General features: G+C 42.7%; 2 protein-coding genes and 1 pseudogene across 2 annotated transcripts; 2 read left to right on the plus strand and 1 right to left on the minus strand.

Moving 5' to 3' along the window:
• Positions 1 to 7,765: 7,765 nt before the first annotated feature.
• On the minus strand, positions 7,766 to 8,740 carry OR51D1 (olfactory receptor family 51 subfamily D member 1). The gene has a single exon (XM_066360671.1). The coding sequence runs from the start codon at positions 8,738 to 8,740 to the stop codon at positions 7,766 to 7,768; it is 975 nt and encodes a 324-aa protein (XP_066216768.1).
• Positions 8,741 to 14,178: 5,438 nt separating this feature from the next.
• On the plus strand, positions 14,179 to 15,231 carry LOC136388040 (protein disulfide-isomerase A3-like; annotated as a pseudogene).
• Positions 15,232 to 15,871: 640 nt separating this feature from the next.
• Positions 15,872 to 22,748, plus strand: LOC136388041 (E3 ubiquitin-protein ligase TRIM68-like). Its single transcript, XM_066360090.1, is given in 8 exon segments — positions 15,872 to 15,973; positions 19,820 to 19,900; positions 20,704 to 20,766; positions 20,769 to 20,954; positions 21,888 to 22,008; positions 22,201 to 22,380; positions 22,383 to 22,531; positions 22,533 to 22,748. Coding segments are annotated over 8 exon segments (1,098 nt in total).
• The last annotated feature ends 78 nt before the right edge of the window (positions 22,749 to 22,826 follow it).

A 22,826-nucleotide genomic window follows, 5' to 3' on the forward strand; every position in this document is an offset into this window, starting at 1 on the left:
CTTACTAAAAGGATCTACCTACGTATTTCTCAAGCACATCAAACTCTCTCTATCCAAAAACAAATTCTTTCAAAGGCAGTGTTGTATAGCTATTAAGAATATGAGCTCTGAAATCAATCCGGGATTCAAATCCCAGTCAGAAACTTCCTTAGGTGTACAATCTGCATCTAATCAATTAAGCTTTCTAAGCCTCAGTTTTCTCATCTTTAAAATGAGGATAATAGTCTCTGCCTAACAGAGATCAATTTGAGGATCAAATAAGATGATGAGTGTGCGTCCTGGACAGTAAGCTCAGTTGGTTAAGAGCATCATCTGGAAACAAGGTTGTGGGTTTGATCTCCAGCCAGGGCCCATATAGAAAGCAACCAAAAAAAAAAGCACAACTGAGTAGAACAACAAATGCTTCCTTTTCCCCTCCCCATCTCTCCCTTCTTCTCTCTGTCTCTCAAAAAATCAATAAAAATTAAACTCTGGCTGAATAGCTTGGTTGGCTGGAGTGGCATCCAGAGCATGGAGGTTGCCAGTTCAATTCCCCTGTCAGAGCACATAGAGTAGCAGCTTGTTCTTCTCTCTCTCCCTACCTCTCTCAAAAAAGAAGAAAAATGATGAGCCTGAAGCATTTAACACAATGCCAGGCACATAGTAAGTGTGCAAAAAAAAATTCTATCTGTTGTTGTTAACTGTTTTTCCTCTAGGGTTTCCTGTTTTTGTTTTGATGGCCGAAATAGTCACACAAGCCAGATACTCTGATTCTGACTGCAATGACTCTCATTTAACCTTTTTCAACTGCACAGTCCCAATAATCTTCTAACCAAAAGAAATCAGTTCACTAACTATTGATTTTTAAAAAATTCCTTTGAAAGCTCCAAATTAATTCTAGAATAAAGATAAATAGTTAGGCTGCAGTAAAAGCTCTGTCTTTCAGCATCTGGCCCTAGGTTTCTCTCTTACCTCCCCCTGCCATGGCCACTATGATTCAGCCATGTTAGAATACATAGCGTTTTATAAAGTGGCATTGATTCCATGCCTCTGTGCCTTTTTTTCATTTTTACTTCTTGTCCATTTGTCAAGATCATCCTCCCAGACCTCCTTCCTTTTTTACTAAGCAAAATCTTTACTCATTTTTCACATCCTGGCTTACTACCTCTATCTCTCTTCTACACTGTTTTCCTAATTATCTTACCCCTGGGGTATAATTCAATATTTCCTTCTCTGTGCTCCCAAAGACTATAATTATTGTATAATTGTTTTCCTTAAATTATGAATTCTTAATGGTAGAAACCCTATTATATTTATTAGTGTTCAGTTAATGTTTACTTTAAAAAAATAAAAATTAGTTTTATCAAAGGAATAATCTCTCAATAGGTATCTAGTGAGTGTAACACAGCCAAGAATGTAGGAAGGATCACACTTGTCTGAACTTGAGACTTTTGAGAAGAATAAAAGAATGTTTGAAAGGTTAATGGGCCAGAGGTGGTCTTAACTTCAGAACATAAATCTTTAGGGTCAAAAAGAAAAGACCTCATTTCCTCTTACCCAGGAAATCAGGAGGCATAAAGAGGGTTCGTGGAGAACAGAAGAGGGGCAAAGCCTTGGCTCTAAATAAATGTAAAGTAGGCATCTTATGGTGTGTGTCCAAGAGAGGAGTAGATGTAAGATCCCTCACCGAGAGGCATTAGCAGGAAAGCGCTGATTCTCCAGAAAGCCAGATATCCATACCACCTAGAAACTTCACATGAACAGCCATGGTGGTACAGGGTAATTACCAGGATATCAATGTGCTGCCTTAGGTGACATGTTGGGAAGGAATTACCCATTGCTATATTCAATCCCATAACTTGTGAGGCTGAAGTGATGCAATGAGAAGAATCTTGGGAGTAGGAATGCAAGTTTCAGCCATACATAAATGCAGAAGACAATAATAACTCATAGTCCCGCAATAAACTTATATGAGATTATGTAAAAAGGCACTGTAAAAACTGCATTAGTGTGCAAAGCACTTTCTTTTATATTTCCATAAAAATAGGAAACAAGACCTCTGATAAATATGGAATTCCTAAAAACTTTTCATTTCCCTGTTATTTTTCACCTTCATTGCCACTCCACCTCAAGCACATACTTACATACACACAATGACAAGCAGTCAGTCTCACAATGGCAAAAACTAAGCATTGATATGGAGAAATCAGAGAGGAAGATTCAGCTGGACAGGAAGGGAGGTGTTGTGGCAGCAGGATAGGGCAGCTGTCACTGGAGGTAAAATATCAGGCTGGACCTCAGAAGGCTGCAGCAGGAGAGAAATAAAGGAATGGACCGGGAGCAAGCCAGAGGGCCCAAGTACCACCTTCCAGACTGCTCATCCCTGAAGCATCCTAATCTCACAGTCCCACCAGGAGGCTGGCAGAGGGACCAAATGACTTTCACCCTGAGCACCTGCTGGTGATTTAGAACCACAGGCACATACTCAGAGATAGAACTTCTGGGGCTCTGGAGAAAATTGGTAATAAATCATTCTAGTTTGAAAATAAAGCATAATCAAGGAACAATAAAAGGAACAGTTTTGTCTTTTTGGTGTGTGTGTGTGTGTGCGTGTGTCTGTGTGTGTCTGTGTGTCTGTGTTAGAAAGTCCATCCACACTATTCTCACCTCCAGGGAATAATCCCGTGCTTACAACTTCTCTCTGAAAACATCTCACTATCTTAGGAAGTCCCAAATGTGTTTCTTAGTTAGAGAACTGTAAAAGACATCTTGGGTTTTTCTTGAGGATGAGGGAGGAGCCCCCAGCTTCAAAGAGTAGAAATCCACATTGGGGTCTTCAATCCTCTTCATTCCTTCCTCTGGCCTCTAAAGCTCTGTCCCCCAGTGCCAGCTCAGCCCCCTGACCAGCCTTCCTCACCCTCTTGTGCAGACTCCCTCAGCTCCTGCCTTCTCAAAACCCCATGGAAGAGCAGCAGGAAGACAGGCCAGAGTTATCAGCTATAGCTCCTTTGACCCACAGAAAAAAATGAGGTCACTCCCAACACTGATTGTATTGTTTTTATGATAATAGCAGAAATCATTGAATGCCTACAAAATTGCAGGTACTGCATAAAGCTTATCCCTAACCCAAGAACAATGTTGCATGGAAAGAATTCTATGCATCTTATCTATATTAGATATGAGAAAACTGATGTCCCAAGGGGCAAGTAATGTTGCTAGGGTTTAATAGTTGACTGGTAAAGCAGAAATTTAACTTAAATTGTCTAACTCCAAAGTCTGTACATTTTTCCTTAATCTAGGCTTCCTTTAATTTTGTGTACTTTCTGAAAGCTAACAAATTCTGCCCAAGAGGGAAGGTAGAAGAGGGCTTGATAAACAGGATTATCTGGCTCAGGTAGACCCCTGGAAGGGAACCCAAACAGACAGTAAAAAAGACCTCTTGACTGAGACATGAGCACGCTCCGCCTTTCAGGCCCAACTCCTCAGGCTGTGGCATGGGCAGCTCCCACAGGGGAACTTGAAAAGGTTTCTCCTCTACCAAGTACTTCCTTCATATAGGGTTAGACTCTCTCATCAACCTGTCAGGTATTAGTAATCCCATTTGATAGAGAAGGATGTTGAGGATTAGTAGGATCTCTCATTTCAAACCCATGTGTGCCTTCCAATAGGCCAGGCTCTGTCTTGCCCCTTTCCCAGTCTCCCCAAGAACAGAGAGATGCTTTTTAAGGACTATTTTAATGTTAATCTCCAAGAAATCCAAAATTTGAGAACCCACGTCCGGAGGGCATCTCCAGAATTTGGGACACCTGACCTGTTCTCCCCACTTAGGTTCAATAGGGAAGGGAAATAAAAGAAGGTGGGAGAGAGTACTTGTGGTCACTGCCATATCTGAGCTAAGCACACAGAATGCTCCATGCCTAGAACAACGGGTGGAGGTCTTGGGTACTACTGCTAGCCTCTGTGGGAACATCAGGCAGAGAATGTCTTTATAGGGAAGCCCCCAGGCCCAGAGAGAAAAAGCCAACCTAGGGGGCAATGCTATGACCCACAAGGACATTCAGGGCTCATCACTCAATCTGTGAAGAAGCCCCTTTTCCTAACACTCCATCAGGGTGGTAGCTGCAGAATCACATCCACTCCAAATTATCACATCCTCTGTCCCCCATACTTTGGAACCCTTGCAGGACCTTGGCCATTCATTTCAGAATGGCCAAGATGAGAATGGAAGGATAATTTCCAACTCAATAAAAAGTGAAGCTCTCAGCCCTACTCTACTTATTCAATTAAGCCTGGCCCCCCAAAATCACTCCTATGCAGAGCCCCCGGGGTTTCTGGTACCTGACCTAAGGAGGACCAGAGTCAATAAGGGTCTCAGAGAGCTGGAAAGCTGAACCTAGTTATCAGTGGCCATCACAGTTATTCTGGCTGTCGCCAGCATACAGGGAGATGTGGTGCAGTGGACAGTAAGATCTGGGACTTTGATTAAAACATTGATTGCTTTAATAATTACTAATTGGCTATCTACTGAGGACCAGACTCTGTGCTAAGCACTGGAGGTATTAAGATGCAGTGTAAACAAGCCACAGTTCAGGCCTCCAGCAGTGGGGAAAAAGTGAGACAAATATGTGGCCACCACCACATGCTGTGATAAATGCTAGGACAAGGATCCTGAGAGCCAATAGACAATAGCTCACCAAGTTGTCAAACTCAGAAGGCTTCCTTGAGGAAGTGTCATCTGCACTAAGACTTATGGGGCCAGTGGCAGTTAACCAGACAGGGTTGGGGGCATGGGAACAGAAAGATACAGTTAGATGATAAAAATACATAGAGTGCCTACTATTTGCCCCCAGCTGGAGATAAAACAGTGTATAGAACAGAAAAAAGATCACTGTTCTCATGGAACTCATGCACTAGGAGGGTGACAAATTAACAAATAAATAAGAAAGAACATTTCATACAAAGATAAGTGCACTGAAGACAAGACATAGTTATAGGAGGCAAAGGATGGACAGGACTCGCATATTTGAGATGAAAGTCAGTGCAAGTCTCACCGAGGAGGTGACATGTAAGCTGAGAACTGTGATGATGTAATACCATTCTAAGGTCTAGGCATTATTAAAGGCAGAAGAGACAGGAGAAAAATGTCCTAAGTCAAGAATGAGTTTGGGGGTTCATAGAACAGAAAGAAGGTCAATGTGGCTGGAGTGTCAAGAGGACAGGAGAGTTTTAGAAGATAAGGACAGAGACGGGGGAAGGGACCAGATCATGTAGTGGCTTGCAAGACAAGGCAAGGAGCTTTGATTTAATTCTGAATGATCTGGAGGAATTTAAGCAACAGGCTTGATCTAATTTGTTTTTTAAAGTGCACTCTCACAAATAAAAAGACCCAGAGAGAAAGAGAACATACCTTGTTTGGAAAGCTGCAAGTGGTTCAGTGTGACTCATGTAAAGAATACAAGGCAGTGTAGACACTAATTAGCGTTTTAAATGGGCTAAAGACTAAACCTTGATCCTAGGCGCAGAGCCCCAGGAAGATTGCTAAATCTCCATTTCAGCCACAGCCTGACTCGGATGCAGAGCATCCAACTGACCTGGACCCCCATTCAGAGCCCACACCACAGACAGAGCTATAATGTGACCCCGAATCACACACTGAGCTTGGACCACATTACCAACCCGGGACAGGCCCTGTTCACACACTGAACCCCAACCTAATTCTAGCCCCATTGCAACCCCCTGTTTTCTGTCCCTGTTCACCTTCACTTAGGCCAACTCCTGCCAGGCTCTAGATAGGCACCCAGTAAACTGATCACTGGAAAGTTCCTTGAAAACTACCCATAAGCAGCATCTAACACCATCTATGCTTCTCTTCGTCACACAGACTGAAACTGGCTGTCCTTTGAGTCAGGGGCCACCTTCATATCCCTGGTCCCACCCCTGTACTTCTGGCTCTTCACAGCCTGCTTTCTCATTCACTCAGCAGGTCTAATGGGAGACACCTAGCTACTAGCAGCCCACATGCCGGATGTACCCCTGCTTTCCGGCACTCACCGCAGCTGCACTGCAATAATGCGTGCCCTTTCCTCCAGCTCTCTTCCTGAAGAGCTCTGGCCGACTACACAGCAGCACAGCTCTCCTGTCTCTACGCCCTCCTTTGGACCTCTCTAGTCAGTGTTATTTATTTATTCTCTGTCTTATCTCCTTCTCCTTCTGCTTCTTCCTGCTGGGGGGGGGAGGGTGCTGCCCAGAGGGTCTACCAGCAGATATCCCCTCAGTAGCCACCTGTGGGTCTGGTGCATTTCTCAGCTTTTTTTTTTCTGGGAAGGTGTGCCTGGGGAGATGGAGAAGGCGGGGAAGTAAAGAGAGGGGCTCCCTAGAGTCCTCCCCACATGTTCCCTGTGCTAGTTCCCAGTGTGAAGTGAGACGGGAGAGAATGAGAAAAGGCTACAAGAAATTCATTTGTGGGCCCATGATCTTTGTGAGGGGCTTTTCTCCAAGTTTCTTCCCAGTTTCATTAAACTCAGCCAGAGGAAAAGCAGAGTAAGCTTTCAGGGAGACCCCACAATTAAGTGCCAGCTCATCTCCTTGCTGAAGCTTTCTCTGTCCTCCACTTTCTTTCCATGGGTGGCTCCTGCTTGGGTCCTTACTAAACCTGGGTCCTAATGGGCTCATCTGTCTTTCCCAGAGTTTCAGGGCTATATCTCCCTTGTCCCCAGGCTCTGAGTCTCATGTCTAACAAACTCATACCAGCGGTCCCCAGGGATCATGCCTCTGCCTTCCTCCTTGGCCTTGAGTTTCTGTATCTCTGGCTGAAGGAGATGGATGTGATTTCCTTAACTTCCCCTAACCCCAACACCAGTCACAGAAGACCAGGGACATCTAGGTTTTCTCTTAAGGGCAAAATAGCAATGGAAGATTTTAGGGAGTTATAGAACAATTTAAATGTGAAAGCACTATAAATACCTTACATATTTAAGTGAGTTTTAAAAAATCACGTCTATAAATAAAACAAAGTAAATTTTAGTTGGTTTCTCATTTCTTACAGATTAATTTCACAATTGTAAGTTTCAAATTCACAGCACAGGATGTGTTGACTGAAGCTGTGCAAAAATATAGACAATGTCTGTGTACACACACACACCACTAAAAATCACATATACCCACATAAATACACCTACACACTCACAGTCACAATCAGAATACATATTACTTTTATGGAAAAGCAGTCTCCAATAAAGCCACATATATGAACATTGGCAGTTTCCACATAAATACAGCCTCCTGCACACGGAAATGTAAACATTTCATGTAGACTGTCTCCTCTCTTATTACCATCTCCCTCCCCTCTCTTCAATTAGAATCACCCCCCCAAAAAAATAACCACTTGGGGTCCAAGAAAAAAGCTTTATGGACAACACAGCTTCACCGACATGGATTCATGGGACCAAGAACAATTAAAATCATATATCAAGACAAAAATTTATCACAAGCTGTGGCATTTACAGCCTTATCATGTCGAAACTATGTGTTTTTTAATTGGAAGAAAGAAATAAAGAATGGCCACTAGATCAGAAACTCTAGGGTAATCATTCTCCAAGATGGCTTCCCCAGACTGGGTCATAAATTCTTTTCTATTGACACATTCCTGGAAACAGAAAGCCAAGATCTATTTAGATAACTAAATGACAGTGCAATGGGTTGGATGCTCCAATCACCAAAAAAGTGAACAGAACACTTGTCCTCCCATATTTGGTAGCATTTGAGGATACTGGAAAGATTATCCTGCTCACCTGCCACCCTGTGAGAATATATGAAGAATCCGTGAACGGATCTCCTTGGTCTTGGCTCCATAGACAATAGGGTTAACCACAGGTGGTAGTAGTAGATAGGTATTAGCCATAATCACATGGAGCAGGGAGGTAGGGCCACCCAGCCTATGCACCACTGAGAGCCCAATGAGGGGCACATAGAAGACCAACACTGCACAGAGATGGGAGATACAGGTGTTGAAAGCCTTGAGTGCTGCCCCCTGAGAGGACAGCTCCAACACAGCCCTCAGGATAAGGATGTAGGAGAAGCCGATGAAGAGGGAATCCACACCCATGACTGAGAGGATGATGAAGAGTCCGTACACTACATTGACTGTGGTGTCAGTACAGGACAGCTTCATAATATCTTGGTGCAAACAGAAGGAGTGTGTGACAGTATGTGTTTGGCAATATGACAACCGCTTCAGGATGAAGGGCAGTGGGAAGAAGAATACAAACCCCCTGGTCAGGGAAGCTAGTCCAATCTTGGCAACAGTAGGCCCTGTGAGCACAGAAGCATGCCTCAGTGGGTAGCAGATGGCCACAAAGCGGTCAAAAGCCATGGCCAGCAAAACAGCTGACTCCATGGCTGACAAAGCATGGATAAGGAACATCTGGGCCAGACAAACATTGAATTCAATCTCCTGGATGCCTGTCAGGAAGAGGCTGGCCATCTTGGGCATGGTGACAGAGGAGAGGACTAGGTCAGTGGTGGAAAGCATGGCCAAGAAGAGGTACATGGGCTGATGCAGGCGCTTTTCTACGCGGATGATGAGGACAATGACCAGGTTGCCCAAGGTGGCCAATGCATACATAAAACACAGTGGGAGAGCCAGCCAAAAGTGAATGTTAAGCCCAAGGCCAGGGATGCCCACCAGCAAGAAGTATGTTGGGTGAACCACCGTTCCATTCAGAATGGCCATGACAGGACCCGAGAGTTGAAGATGTTGCATTCAAGTCCACGCTCTATGAAAGGGAAAAGGAGAAACATTCAGTTAGTGGTTCAGAGGAATGAGAGAACGTAAAAAGGAAAGGGCACTGAAGTAGTGATAATAGCAAAGAAAAAGACTGCGTGTATCTAGTAATTCTGAACTCCAGCTTGTCTCTACTCTAATTCTCCTTGTGCACACCTCCCTGGAGGTCCCATTAATCTCAATGTGCTGAAACTATGATTAACAGCTCTTCATTTGCAGAGCTTATGTCACTGACCAGGGATGCTGCTCTATGCCACTTCCCCAACAGAATTCACTGACTTGCGCAGAACCTTCCACACTGGCCCCAGCTTTTATAGTGCATGTGGAGTTTCTCTTCACTCTACAACACTTGCGTTCCCTTTGGTTAGGGTTGGTTTGGATCTAGAATTTGAGGCTAAGTCTCTGATTGCCTTTAAGATCATTCTGGTCTAATTTAGAGCAAGAAGCAGGTATTTAGTCTGGGGCTGGGTTTTAAGAGAAAAGTTTGTGTTTAGGCATGAGCAGGATTTGTCAGACTTTCCTGATAGATTCACTGAAACAGTTACTGAGAACACTATCCCCCTGGTCCTATTTCAGGACCAGAGAATCAGAATTTCCAGAGGAGGCATCCAAAAGTCTGATTAAAATAAACAAATAAAAACAATAAGTCCCTTCTCCTAAGGTGTTTTTTTTTTTCTGAAAAGTTTGGAGAAAACTAGCCTGATATTCTGGGAGGTGGGGAGATAAGGTTGAAGAAAAACTATTATTCTTAGACTCTGGGAAAGAACAGAATCTTTCATCAGGACCTTTCAAGGTCCACATGACAGTCAGACCCAGATTGTGCTTGGCTGGGGTGTGACATGGAAACCAGACACAGCTGAGTCACGGAGAGAAAAATCAGTCCTTGTGCTATTCAGTGTCCCCAAGCACACCCCCCACTCCCCACTACTCTCCCTAGTGATCTCTTAATAGCCCAGGCTCAACTTCCTTTCTCTACACACACCACTCTGTTCTGAAACTCTGTTCTGAGATCCAGACCCAGATAACTTGCTGCCTCATCATGCTTCCACTTGATAGCCTGTGGTCCTCATACTCATCTTACTCCAAAGAGGACCCCTTCCAAATGGTGCCACTCAGTCACCCAAGTCATCCAGTCCCATCTAGTCCCTTCTGGGTTTCTCCAATTCTTGCACCTCTATGTGTGATTTTCTTTTTCCAGTTAATCTATTATAGCCTTTATTTTACACAACTCCCTCCCTCCCAATTTAATTATATCATCCAATCTGCTCAGATCATGAAAAGAGCTTTCTAACTCACCTTCCTGACTCCAAAGCCAGTATGTGTCAATCCACCTTTTACATCACTACTCAGCAAACTTCACATGTCAAATTCCTGGTTAGCGAGTTATACATGACTCCCAAAGCCTTCAAGACAGAGTTGAAACCACCTGGTCTATATTTAAGGCATTTCACACTGTGGCTCCAAGGTAACTTTCCAGCCCAGCTACTCCAGTTACTTCTCTACTACCAATCACCACCACCACCACACGGGTATCTTTCCCTAGGTAAATGAATCCCCTTGCCTTGTTTCTTAGTGAAGGGTAGGTGGCTGGAACTGGGGAGTCTAGAGTTCAAAATGTCTCACAGTAGTTTGAAGAAATCCCTCTCTGAGTAGGCCACTGAGGAAGGTCTGGGATTCCGGCCTCTGTAGTCTACCTGGGAGGTGTAGGAACAGAAGACCTCTCCAAGCAGCCAGGTTTTCTAAGCAAAGGCCTGACTTCCTCAGCTATGCCTCCTCCCTTCCAGGTGTCTGTAGCAAGTCACCTCTACCCTTTTCACTGAACTGAGCCTGGTGCACTTGCCTACAATACCTCAGTCCAAAGCCACCACCCATATATAGAGTTTCTGGGGCCCTAGGGATTGTGAGGGATGATGAAGAGTGAATTATTCCAGGCTCCCTGAGCAACGGTCTGCTCAGGTGCCCCAGGAAAGCTAAACCCTGCCCCCTACTCAAAGGGACTGCACTCTGTTACTATTCTAAGTCCAGCTCAAGAAACCAAAGGGAAGGCAGGTGCTGTAGAGTGGAGAGAAAAAGTGGATTGGCTTGCACTGGAAGAAAGTAGTAGCTATTAGAATGGAGGCATAGACATGCACTAGAAAGCACACGGACAGGGATATTCCTGATTACACTCAGAACGCACTATCCAAGGGGATCCAGAGCTGTGCTCAGGCCGCCTCTCGCTTCTTGATACTGCCCCCTTGTGGTAATATAAGGGAGTTGCATTCTCGTGGTTGTTGAGGCCATAAACAATGACTTCAACGACCAAGCACCTGATCTTGAATCAACTCATATACAGCATTATACTTCCTTTTCGCTATCCCTTCCTCTCAAGACAACCCTTTCTTCCTTGAACCACTAATCATAGTTCTTCCCCTCCCCCCAGTGAGACAGTGTGGAGTTGTTTCTATATGTAAGACTCTGTAAAGAAACCAACTTGTGTCAAAATCCAAGTCCTACCCCTCACTAATTGTATGACCACCTTTAGCCTCGGTTTGAAGGAAAAAAACAGAAGGATATACTAGCAACTCTCCAGTGAATGTTTGTGTTTATTATTATTAGTCAAAACAACTGAAAGAGCCGCTGAAGGAGGAGTAAATCCAGTTGAGAGAGTGCTACAACAGACAGAGGAAGAAAATACATTGGGAAGGGAAAGTGGGCAGCCCCACAGAAGACTGCTGAGGGAGCAAGCAGTTATAGACTGAATACAGATGGTCACTGGTTACCTTGGGAAGAACTATTGAGGAGAGCTGGTGAGACTAGAATCTTAAAGGAAGCAGAGTGAGTAGTATGTTGGGAAGAAATAGAGAAAATGGATATAAACAGCTCTTTTTTATTAATTTTAATGGGGTGACATTGATAAATCAGGGTACATATGTTCAGAGAAAACAGCTCTAGGTTATTTTGCCATTTACTTATGCTGCATTTCCATCACCCAAAGTCCAATTGTCTTCCGTCACCTTCTAACTGGTTTTTTTGTGACCTCCTCTCCCCCAACCCCCTCCTTCTCCTCCCCCCCACCCCATAAACCACACACTCTTGTCCATGTTTCTGAGTCTCAATTTTATGTCCCACCTATGTATGAAATCATATAGTTCTTAGTTTTTTTCTGATTTACTTATTTTGCTCAATATAATTTTATCAAGGTTCATCCATGTTGTTGTAAATGATCCTATGTCATTATTTCTTATGGCTGAGTAGTATTCCATAGTATGTATGTACCAAAGCTTTTTAATCCACTCGTCCTCTGACAGACAATTGGGCTGTTTCCAAATCTTCACTATTGTGAACAATGCTGCCATAAACATGGGGATGCATTTCTTCTTTTCATACAGTGCTATGGTGTTCTTGGGGTATATTCCTAACAGTGGGATATCTGGGTCAAAAGGCAGTTTGATTTTTAATTTTTTGAGGAATCTCCATATTATTTTTCACAGTGGCTGCACCAGTCTGCATTCCCACCAGCTGTGCAGGAGGGTTCCTTTTTCTCCACATCCTCGCCAGCACTTAAACAGCTCTTTTAATACGTTTGTACATGAAGAGAAGGAGTGAAATGGGCAACACGTGAAGAATTGATAGATCTAAGAAAAGTTTTTTAATGTATGTTTTAGAGCTAGAAGAGATTGAATAAAAATGTCAACAGGGTGGAGTTAGTTGAGAGGCTCTCTGTCCTTTACCTCTCACACTACTAATGGAGTTATTCCAGGCTGTGACGCTGGTTGATCCTCTGTCCTTCCTCCTCTACATGATAACCATGAATAGAGTAGAAACAATATCTCCTGCTCCCATAACTTCTATCTCCTAAACAATCCAGACCAATATCCTAACCTCAAGACATAGCAATGTCTATTTGGCAGTTCCGAAGGCAAATCAAACTAGCACCTCCAACTAAGCTAATTATCTCTGGTCCCAGTTTGTGCTCCCAGTCTATGTTTTCTATTTATTGTCACAAAAATGACTGTTTCCCAAACCAGAAATCTAGAAGCCATCATCTCTGCCTTCTCCCTCTCTTTCTCACACCTCTCTCTACAAATATATCTAATCAATCATAAAGTCCTCTTTCATACAGCTGGTCAATAGATATATGAAAACATGTTCAACATTGTTAATAATCAGAAAAATGCAAACTAAAACCACAATGAAATATTATCTTATACCTGTCAGAATGGCTATCATTAATAAATTAACAAACAAGTATTGGCAGGGATGTGGAGAAAAGGAAACCCTCATGCACTGTTGGTAGAAATGCAGACTGGGACAGCAACTATGAAAAACAATATGGAGGTTCCTCAAAAAAATTAAAAGTGGAACTGCATTATGACCCATCAATTCCACTTCTGGGGATTTATCTAAAGAAACCCAAAACATAAATTTGAAAGAATATATGCATCCTTATATTTTTTGCAGTGTTATTTACAATTGCCAAGATATGGAAGCAACCCAAGTGTCCATCAATAAATAAATGAATAAAAAAGCTGTGGTACATAAATATAATGAAATCTTACTCTACAATAAAAATTGAAATCTTACCATTTACAACAGCATGGATACACATAGAAAGTATTATGCTCAGTGAAATAAGTCAGTCGAAGACAAATAACATCATTTTATTTATATGTGCAATTGAAAGAACAAAATAAATGAACAAAAAAATTGAAACAGACTCAGAGACATAGAGAGCAGACTGGTGATGCCAAAGGAAAAGGGGGTTGGGGTGTTAGGTGAAAGTGGTAAAGGGATTAAGAAGTACGATTTGGTAGATATAAAATAGTCACAGGAACGTAAAGTACAACATAGGTACAAAATAGCCAATAATATTGTAATAACTATGTATGGTTATGTATGGTGTCAAGTAGGTACTAGAAATATCCTAAGGGACATTTTGTAAAGTATATGATTTGAACTGTTAATTGTGTTGTGTGCCCATCATCCAAACCCAAATCATTTTTTATCACCGTATAGTTGGCCCTCTTTACTCACATCCCCCTCCCCATGACCTCCCTTCCCGATAACTATTTTTCTCTATGTCTATGAGTTTATTTTTATATCCCCCCTATAGGTGAAATCATATAGTTCTTAGCTTTTTCTAACTTACTTATTTCACTTAGTGTAATGTTCTCAAGGTCTGTCCATGTTGTCATAAATGGTAATATGTCATCATTTCTTATAGTTTAGTAGTATTCCATTGTATATATGTACCACATCTTCTTTATCCAATACTCTATCACAGGACACTTTGGTTGTTTCCATGTCTTGGCCACTGTAAATAATGCTTTTGCAACAGCATGGATGGACCTGGTGATTATTATGCTTAACATGTTCGCAAAGATTCTTCCACAGTCTTTCCTAGCAGCTGCCTCCAACATGCTGGAAGTCAACAGATGGCAACTTCTTTGGAGAGTTGCATCTCCATCATGGGCTCTGCAGGCCTCTTGTTCTGTCAAGTTCTTCATCCCCTGGTGAGGACACTGTAAGAGGCATCTGTATAAATACCAAATGACAAGGAATTGTTCCATTAGCCAAGGTTGATTGTACTGCCAACATAAACGCCCGTAATAAGTCTGGAGTCAGTGGCTATCTAGCCCTGACAATGGGCCCAGGACTGCTGATGGGATTGTCAACCACCTGAAGAAGCAGACAGAACTGGCTTCACTTTCTCTCAGGGGTAAAAAGGAATTTGAGAAGTTTATTAATAATAAAAATGTGTCTGTGGTGGATTTTCTCAAGGATTTATTCAGTGAAGCTCACTCTGAGTTTCTAAAAGCAGCCGGCATCTTGAGGATTAACTACTGATTGGCACACACTATGCTGAGTCTCTGGTGAACAAGTCCGATGACAGTGGAGGAGGTATCACCTTGTTCCATCCTTCACATCTGATGAACAAGTTTGAGGACAAGACTGTAGCATATACTGAACAGAAATCGTCCAATGGCAAGATTTTAAAATTTATCCAAGATAACATTTTTGGTATCTGCCCTCACAGACTTGATATAGGGCAAGAACTTACTTAAAGCTTATTCTGATGTAGACTATGAAAAAATTGCTAAAGTTTCCAATACTGGAGAAGTAGGGTGATAATGGTACAAAGAAATTCCTGGATGGATGCTGTACACAAACTCAACTTTGCTCTAGCTAGCCACAAAATCTTTAGCCATGAACTTTATGGTTTTGGTTTGCAAAGCACTGTTGAAGAGCTGTATGTTATCAGGACTGCAAAAAGAGAGAAATTTGTCATGCAGAAGGAGTTCTCACAGCGTGGTAAGGCTCTTGAGAGATCCCTGCAGGATCACTTTGATGACGACCTGAAGAGATACCTAAAGTCTGAATCTATTCCAGAGAGAGACCAGGATCACATAAAGGTAGTGGTAGGTAAAACAAAGGTTCCCCATGATGCCCATGCCGTAGTCCCCTCATCTCGTGTTGTGAAAATATAGGGAGTTATGACACAGTTTCTTTTCTTTTCTTTTCTTTTTTTTTTACAGAAACAGAGAGAGAGTCAGAGAGAGGGATAGATAGGGACAGACAACTAGGAATGAAGAGAGATGAAAAGCATCAATCATCAGTTTTTTGTTGCAACACCTTAGTTGTTCATTGATTGTTTTCTCATATGTGCCTTGACTGTGGGGCTACAGCAGACTGACTAACCCCTTGCTCAAGCCAATTACCTTGGGTCCAAGCTGGCGAGCTTTGCTCAAACCAGATGAGCCCACACTCAAGCTGGCGACCTTGAGGTCTCAAACCTGGGTTCTCCACATCCCAGTCCAATGCTCTATCCACTGTGCCACCGCCTGGTCAGGCACAGTTCCATTTCTATGACAGTAATGTAACCCAAATTTTGGTGTAAATCAAAACACATCCTAGCCTAAGTCACTTACCTATCTTAATATAGTTGTAAATTCATAACCTAGAACATAAAAACACAACTAAGCCACAGAAAAAGGAAAAGGACATAAATATACTGTACTGTACACTATACTGTAGTAACATAAAAATGACTCACATCTCAACTTTTTAAACTTTTTATGAGAGTGAGCATTGTAAGCTTAAAATATCGTATGTCAAGACTGTCATAACATGAGGAGCCCTTGTATTACCTTACATAGCAAAAGGAACTTTGCAGATGTAATTAGATTTAACGACCTTGAAATAGTAGATGATCTGGATCCTGGATTATCAGTGTGGGGCCCAATAATCACATGCATCCTCCAAAGTAAAGAATCTTTCCTAGTTGCAGAGAGCCAGGGAGATGGCATCTAAAAAAAAACCCCAACCTGTAGGGAATCACCCATCTAACCTTGAACCCTCTATGACTTGGATTGGGGAACTTTAGTTAAAAGCCCTGAGTGAATGTCTGTTGGATACAAACACCAAGAAGCTGTGTGAGCATGTGACCTTTGTGCAGACACAAAGAGATGCATGTGAACGGGCTTTAGAAAATTAACCTAAAGGTTCTAGATTGTCCTTCCTTTGTGCTTGTTAATTAACAAAAGAAAAGATTGTACTGACCCAAATTAGCCCTTTCTCCATGTCAGCAAAATAGCCATTAGTCATTCTTTCCCCTTATCACCTGGTCTCCCTTATTTGTAATCCTGTTATCTCTGTTCTGTTTCTGATCAATAGAAGCTAAGGGAAAAGAAAATTTAGGAGGTCTTCTTTACCTCCCTTGACAGACCTCCCCCTCTCCCTCTTGATGTAAGTTTGTGTCTTGAGTGGGTTTCTTCCACGCAACACTGGTAGTTCCCAGCAGGCTAGAGTACTACATCAACCAATTATTTCTGGCTCTGAAGATAGGGGAAGGGTCCCTGTAAGCTAGGAATGCCCTCAGACAGCCACAAAATGAGGATATTGATTCTGTAACTGCAAGGAACTGAATTCTGCCACCAATCCAAGTAAGCAGGAAATAGACTCTCCCCTGGAATCTTTAGAAGGGTCCACAGCATTGTGCTACTTTGATTTTATTCTGGTGAAGAAACTCATACCACACTTTGGACAGATCTGCAAGATAACTTTGGGTTGTTTAAGCCATGAAGTTTGCGACAATGTATTTTGGAAGCACTACAGAACAAATACATCTATTATTATAAAACAGGGGTAGTCAACCTTTTTATACCTACCGCCCACTTTTGTATCTCTGTTAGTAGTAAAATTTCCTAACTGCCTACCGGTTCCACAGTAATAGTGATTTATAAAGTAGAAAAGTAACTTTGCTTTATAAAATTTATAAAGCAGAGTTACAGCAAGTTAAAGCAAGTAATAATCATTACTTGCTAAGTTTGGCAGAATAAATCTTTATAAAACAACTTAACTATAGTTAAATCTATCTTTTTATTTATACTTTGGTTGCTCCACTACTGCCCACCATGAAAGCTGGAATGCCCACTAGTGGGCAGTAGGGACCAGGTTGACTACCACTGATTATAAACTCCTGTGTGGTCTGCTTTGCAACATAGCTAAACATCAGGACCATTTCCCATCTCCTGAATATTCTTTATTTTCTTTTCTTTTTTTATTAATTTTAATTTATTGTGTTAACATAGATTCAGTTGTCCCACTCAATATAACACCCTCCCCCTCAACTACATGCCCCCTATTACATCCTCTTTGTCCTCTTCCCCATAAGTCCCTCCCTCTTCCCTCTGGGATTTGCTGTCCTGTTATCTGTATCTATGTGTTATGTATATATAATTTTACTAATCCTTTCACCTTCTCTAATTCCATCCCCTCTTCCCCCTTCCCTCTGACAGCTGTCCCTCTGCTCCCTGTGACCCTGCCTTTGCCTATATTCCATTCTCAATTCACCTTGTTCATTAGATTCCACATATAAGTGAAATTATACGATATTTTTCTTTCTCTGCCTAGCTTATTTCACTTAGCATAATAATCTCCAGGTCCATCCATGACATCGCAAAAGGTAAGATTTTCTTCTTTTTCAGAGCCACATAGTATTCTATTGGGTGTATGCACCACAGCTTTTTAATCCACTTGTCCACTGATGGACACCATGGCTGTTTCCAGATCTTGACTATTGTAAACAATGCCGCAATAAACATGAGAATGCATATCTTCTTTTGAATCAGTGTTATGGTATTCTTAGGATATATTCCTAGAAGTAGGATAGCTACGTCAAAAGGCAGTTCCATTTTTAATTTTTTGAGGAAATGTCATACTGTTTTTCATAGTGGCTGCACAAGTTTGCATTCCCATTAGCAGTGCAGGAGGGTTCCCTTTTCTCTACACACTCACCAGAACTTAGTATGTGCTGATTTGGTCATGAGCGCCATTCTGCTGGTGGTCTAGTTTCATTTTTTTGCATGTATCTGTCCAATTTTCCCAACACCATTTATTTTTTTAAGGTTTTTTTTTTATTTATTCATTTTAGAGAAGGGGGGAGGAGGGGAGGAGCAGGAAGCATCAACTCCCATATGTGCCTTGACTGGGCAAGCCCAGGGTTTCGAACCGGCGACCTCAGCATTCCAGGTTGACACTTTATCCACTGCGCTACCACAGGTCAGGCCCAACATCATTTATTAAAGGGACTTTCTTTACTCCACTGTATGCTCTTACCTCCTTTGTCAAATATCAATTGACCATAAAGGTGTAGGTTTATTTCTGGGTTCTCTGTTCTATTCTTTTAATCTGTATGCCTGTTCTTATGCCAGTACCAAGCTGTTTTGATTATAATGGCATTGTAGTATAACTTGATATCAGAAAGTGTAATACCTACCACTTTATTCTTCATTTTCAAGATTATTGAAGCTATTAGTGTTCTTTTTTGGTTCCGTATAAATTTTTGAAATATGTGTTCTATATCTTTGAGGTATGCCATTGGTATTTTAATAGGAATTGCATTGAATTTATAGATTGCTTTAGAAAGTATAGACATTTTAATGATGTTTATTCTTCCTATTCATGAACACGGTATATGCTTTTATTTGTTTGTATCTTCCTTGATTTATTTTTTCAATGCCTTATAATTTTCCAAGTACAAGTCTTTAACCTCCTTGGTTAAATTTACTCCTAGGTACTTTATGTTTTTGTTGTTGCAAGATGAAGTGGATTGCTTCCTTAAATTCTCTTTCAAACAGTTTATTGTTGGTGTATAAAAATACCACTGATTTCTGAATATTAATTTTATATCCTGCTACCTTGCCAAATTCATGTATCAGGTCTACTAGTTTTTTGACTGAGACTTTAAGGTTTTCTATGTACAGTATCATGTCATCAGCAAATAATGATAGTTTTACTTCTTTTCTAATTTGGATGCCTTTTATTTCTTCTTGTCTGATTGCTGTGGAGCAAATAATGATAGTTTTACTTCTTTTCCAATTTAGATGCCTTTTATTTCTTCTTGTCTGATTGCTGTGGCTAGGACTTCCAGAACTATGTTGAATAAGAGTGGTAAAAGGGGACACCCCTACCTTGTTCCTGATCTTAAGGGGAGTGCTTTTAATTTCTTCCCATTGAATGTGATATTGGCTGTGGCTTTGTCATAGAAGGTCTTTATCATGTTGAGGTATGTTCCCTATCTACCCACTTTGCTGAGAGTTTTTATCATAAATGAATGTAAAATTCAGATTCTAATTCAGGAAGTCTGGGATGGGGCTTGAGACTCTGTATTACTAACAAGCTCCCAGATGGTGCCAATGCTGCCAACCCACTTGGCCCACACTTTGAATACAAAGATTTTAGGAGACCATAAGATAACATGGCAAAAAGAGATAAAAAGGGGCATGGATAGGAAGTCCAAGGTTTTCTGGCAAGCCTGAAAACAGACCTACTCGACAGAAACTTAGAGACTGTGGGAGTTGGAAAGATTCTCAGATCAAAAGCTACTGTGATGTCACACGGGCAGGAATCCACTCCCTCTTTGCCATCCCTTTGCTCTCAGCGTTCATTCTGTCTCATCACCTGAAGGACACTTCTTTTCTCATTACCTACCAGTGCCAGGAACCCTTGTTACCAACCTGGCTTACAGAGATAGCCTCAGGAGGTTTTTACCTCTTTTAGGGGAAACTCCAATAGGCTCTGGAACATCTGAGGAAGGAGCAAGAAGAGGCCTGGAAGCTGAAAGTTGATGAGAGGAAATGAACTGACAGCTGGAAGGTAGGTTGCCCCCCGGGGAAGGAGTTCGAGTGGTCTGGAGTTGTCCTGGAGCTGGCCCATCTAGCTTCCTCGCCTCTGTGAAACAGAATGCGGGGATGAAGTCATAGAGCCAGGAATCCCATACCACTCTCTACCAGAGATGCAGCCTTAACTGTGTACGCCTCATTCCACTTTTCTGACTTTGATGTAGGGATAACATCTGGCCTAATGTTCTCAGACGTCTCATGCACACCTCACATATGCATTCGCTCACAGTGGTATGACTTGTATAATGCTTAGTAAAACAGAATTTCTGTTTCACTTTCTCCAGTTAGAGCATATTAAAAAGAAAAATCAACTCTGAAATAAATTTGAAGGCCATACTACCAAACTATCAGAACTTTTGATCAATAAAAGGTAACATTGAACCAGTCAAAAACAGCATATTGAACTGATTTAATACAAGTAAGACATAAAAGCATATAACAGTGTAGTTGTTATACTGCCTTAGAGGCTTAAGTGTAATGTTCTGGTCATTATTCTGAAAATGAAAAATAGTCCGGAGCATATAGTACCAAACCCTGGGCCCTCCTGGAGTTGATAAGAATAAGTAACAGGGACCCAGAAGCACATCCAGAAGCATGTGGAGGATGAAAGATAGGAATTATAGTATCCTTTTTCTTGGCCTGTACTGTGCCTGCTGGCATACAGTTGGTACCAAAACATTCCAATATTAGAGAGAGAGAGAGAGAGAGAGAGTCCTCAGTCCTAGGTGGCCCTTACATAAACAATATTAGTGCTTATTTCTGATCTTGGCTGTGCAGATACAGATGGAAACTCGAAAACAGAGTATCATTAGGGAGTTTGAGAAGTATTGGCGATTACTAACAAAAAAAAGCCACCAGGTCAGCAGTTGGAGGTAGAGTCAGCCCCAGCTCTTGCCATCCTAGAGCAGGAGGAAAGGGAGACCAGACAGAAGCTGGAGTCAAATCACAACTTTCTCATCCAGCAGAGCCGAGTCCTGTGGAGGCTGATTGCAGAGCTGGAAGAGAGGTCTCAGAGGCTGCTGAATGCTGCAGGTGAGTGCATCCTGTACCCATTCCTCCACCCCGATCCCCACTAATGCCTGCTCTGCTCCCACCCCTAGTTGATTGGACAACCTGGCCCACTGTAGGTGTGTAGGTGGGGCAGTGCTCAGCTCTGGCATCACACCAGTCCTTCCCCTTTGGCCAGAGAGTTGGGATGGAGCCTGGTGTCAGCCTGTCCAATTCGGCCTGCCATGCTGCCCTCCTGTGGGCTTCACCCCTCCACCCCTGCACACCTTCTCTCCAACCTTGCTCTCTACCTCCCTTTCCCTTAGGGAAACTCCCTTCCGCAGCTCAATGTCTGTCTGGTCCCTCCAAGGAATAGTACATACTCATGAGCTGCATGTTTTTTCTCCTTCTAGGATATTCAGGAAGTCTTAACCAGCTATGTTCCCAGCCTTGGAACCCCTAAGGAGACCTGGGAGGGATAGTGGGGCCTGGCCAGAGGGGGAAGGAACAGAGACCCTGCACTGTAGGAAAGCAGGGGCTGCTCCATAATCTTCTCCCTCTTTCATTGGCCAAAGAAGCTTTGTTCATCTTTCTTTTTCTTCTTTGTATTGGGTCAGATTCATTCTTATTTCCAATAAGAATTTCAGAAAAGTTATAAAATATGGGTTTTCAAGTAGATCTCCCAAGGAGGAAAGAACACTATGGATGTGTCCATTAGTGCTCTAAACTCTGACCGTAGCTTTTCTCCTCTGTGCACACCTGTTCCTCTCCCCATGTCAGGTGCACATCTAACCCTTCTCACAGCACTGGAATATGGAAGTTCTCTCTGTGCCACAGACCATTCAATTCAGTCAAATAAACGTCACATCTCTGCTTTGCCTGGTGATGCTGGAAAGGGGCAACTCCCTGCCAAGCCCCTATTTCCCTGCATTAAGGGAAGGTCCATGAGGCAGAGCTAAGACTTCTTGCCTAAGGCTTATCCCTCCTCTACTAGAAGCAAGTCTTGGAACCTGCAGCAGCCAGAACCAGTCATCCTGGAGCGGAGGACAGATTGCCGAGTGCCAGGCCAAAGAGCAGTCCTGAAGACATTTGCAGGTACTGAGTGCTGAGGGAGGTTGTGATAGGCTGTGGGAGGGACCCTTCCAGGAGAAATAAAACAGTTCAGTGCCCTCTGGATGCCCCACTCCCATGTGTCACTGAGAAATCTGTGGCTATGTTTATCAGAGAGACCTTGCCTATGCCTTCTCGCTCTGTACCAGTGTTGCCAACCAGGATCCTTTTCTCTAGCTGATGTGGACCTGGATCCAGACACTGCTTGTTCCCACCTCATCATGTCTGAGGACAGAAAATGTGTATGCTATGGAGACACCAAACAGAAACTACCCGACAATCCTGAGAGATTCTACAGCTGCAATATCGTCCTGGGCAGCCAGTGCATCAGTTTGGGCTGGCACTACTGGGAAGTGGAGGTGGAGACAGGTCTGAATGGGGCCTGGGGGTGTGTAAGGAAAATGTCAACCAGAAGGAGGTGGTCTATTTATCTCACTATGGATTCTGGGTGATAAGGCTGAGGAAGGGCAGTGAGTACCCAGCAGGCACAGATGAATACCCCCTCTTGCTCCTTGCAAGTCTCTCCCAAACAAATGGGCATCTTCCTGGATTATGAGGCCCATGATATCTCTTTCTACAATACGATTGACAGCTGCTCCCTCACTTTTTCTTTCCCCCACTATCCCTTCCCTGGGCACCTCCTGCCCTATTTTAGTCCTTGCTACAGCATTGGTGCCAACAACACCACTCCTCCGGTGATCTGCTTCCTGGACAGGGAAGACTAAGAGAGCCACCATCCCAGCCAGAGGCCTCGGAATTTCACCTGGACCCCCAGGGTCTTACAGAGCCCTGTCCCTGACAAA

This window comes from Saccopteryx leptura, chromosome 1 (assembly GCF_036850995.1).
Source record: "Saccopteryx leptura isolate mSacLep1 chromosome 1, mSacLep1_pri_phased_curated, whole genome shotgun sequence".
NCBI lineage: Eukaryota > Metazoa > Chordata > Mammalia > Chiroptera > Emballonuridae > Saccopteryx > Saccopteryx leptura.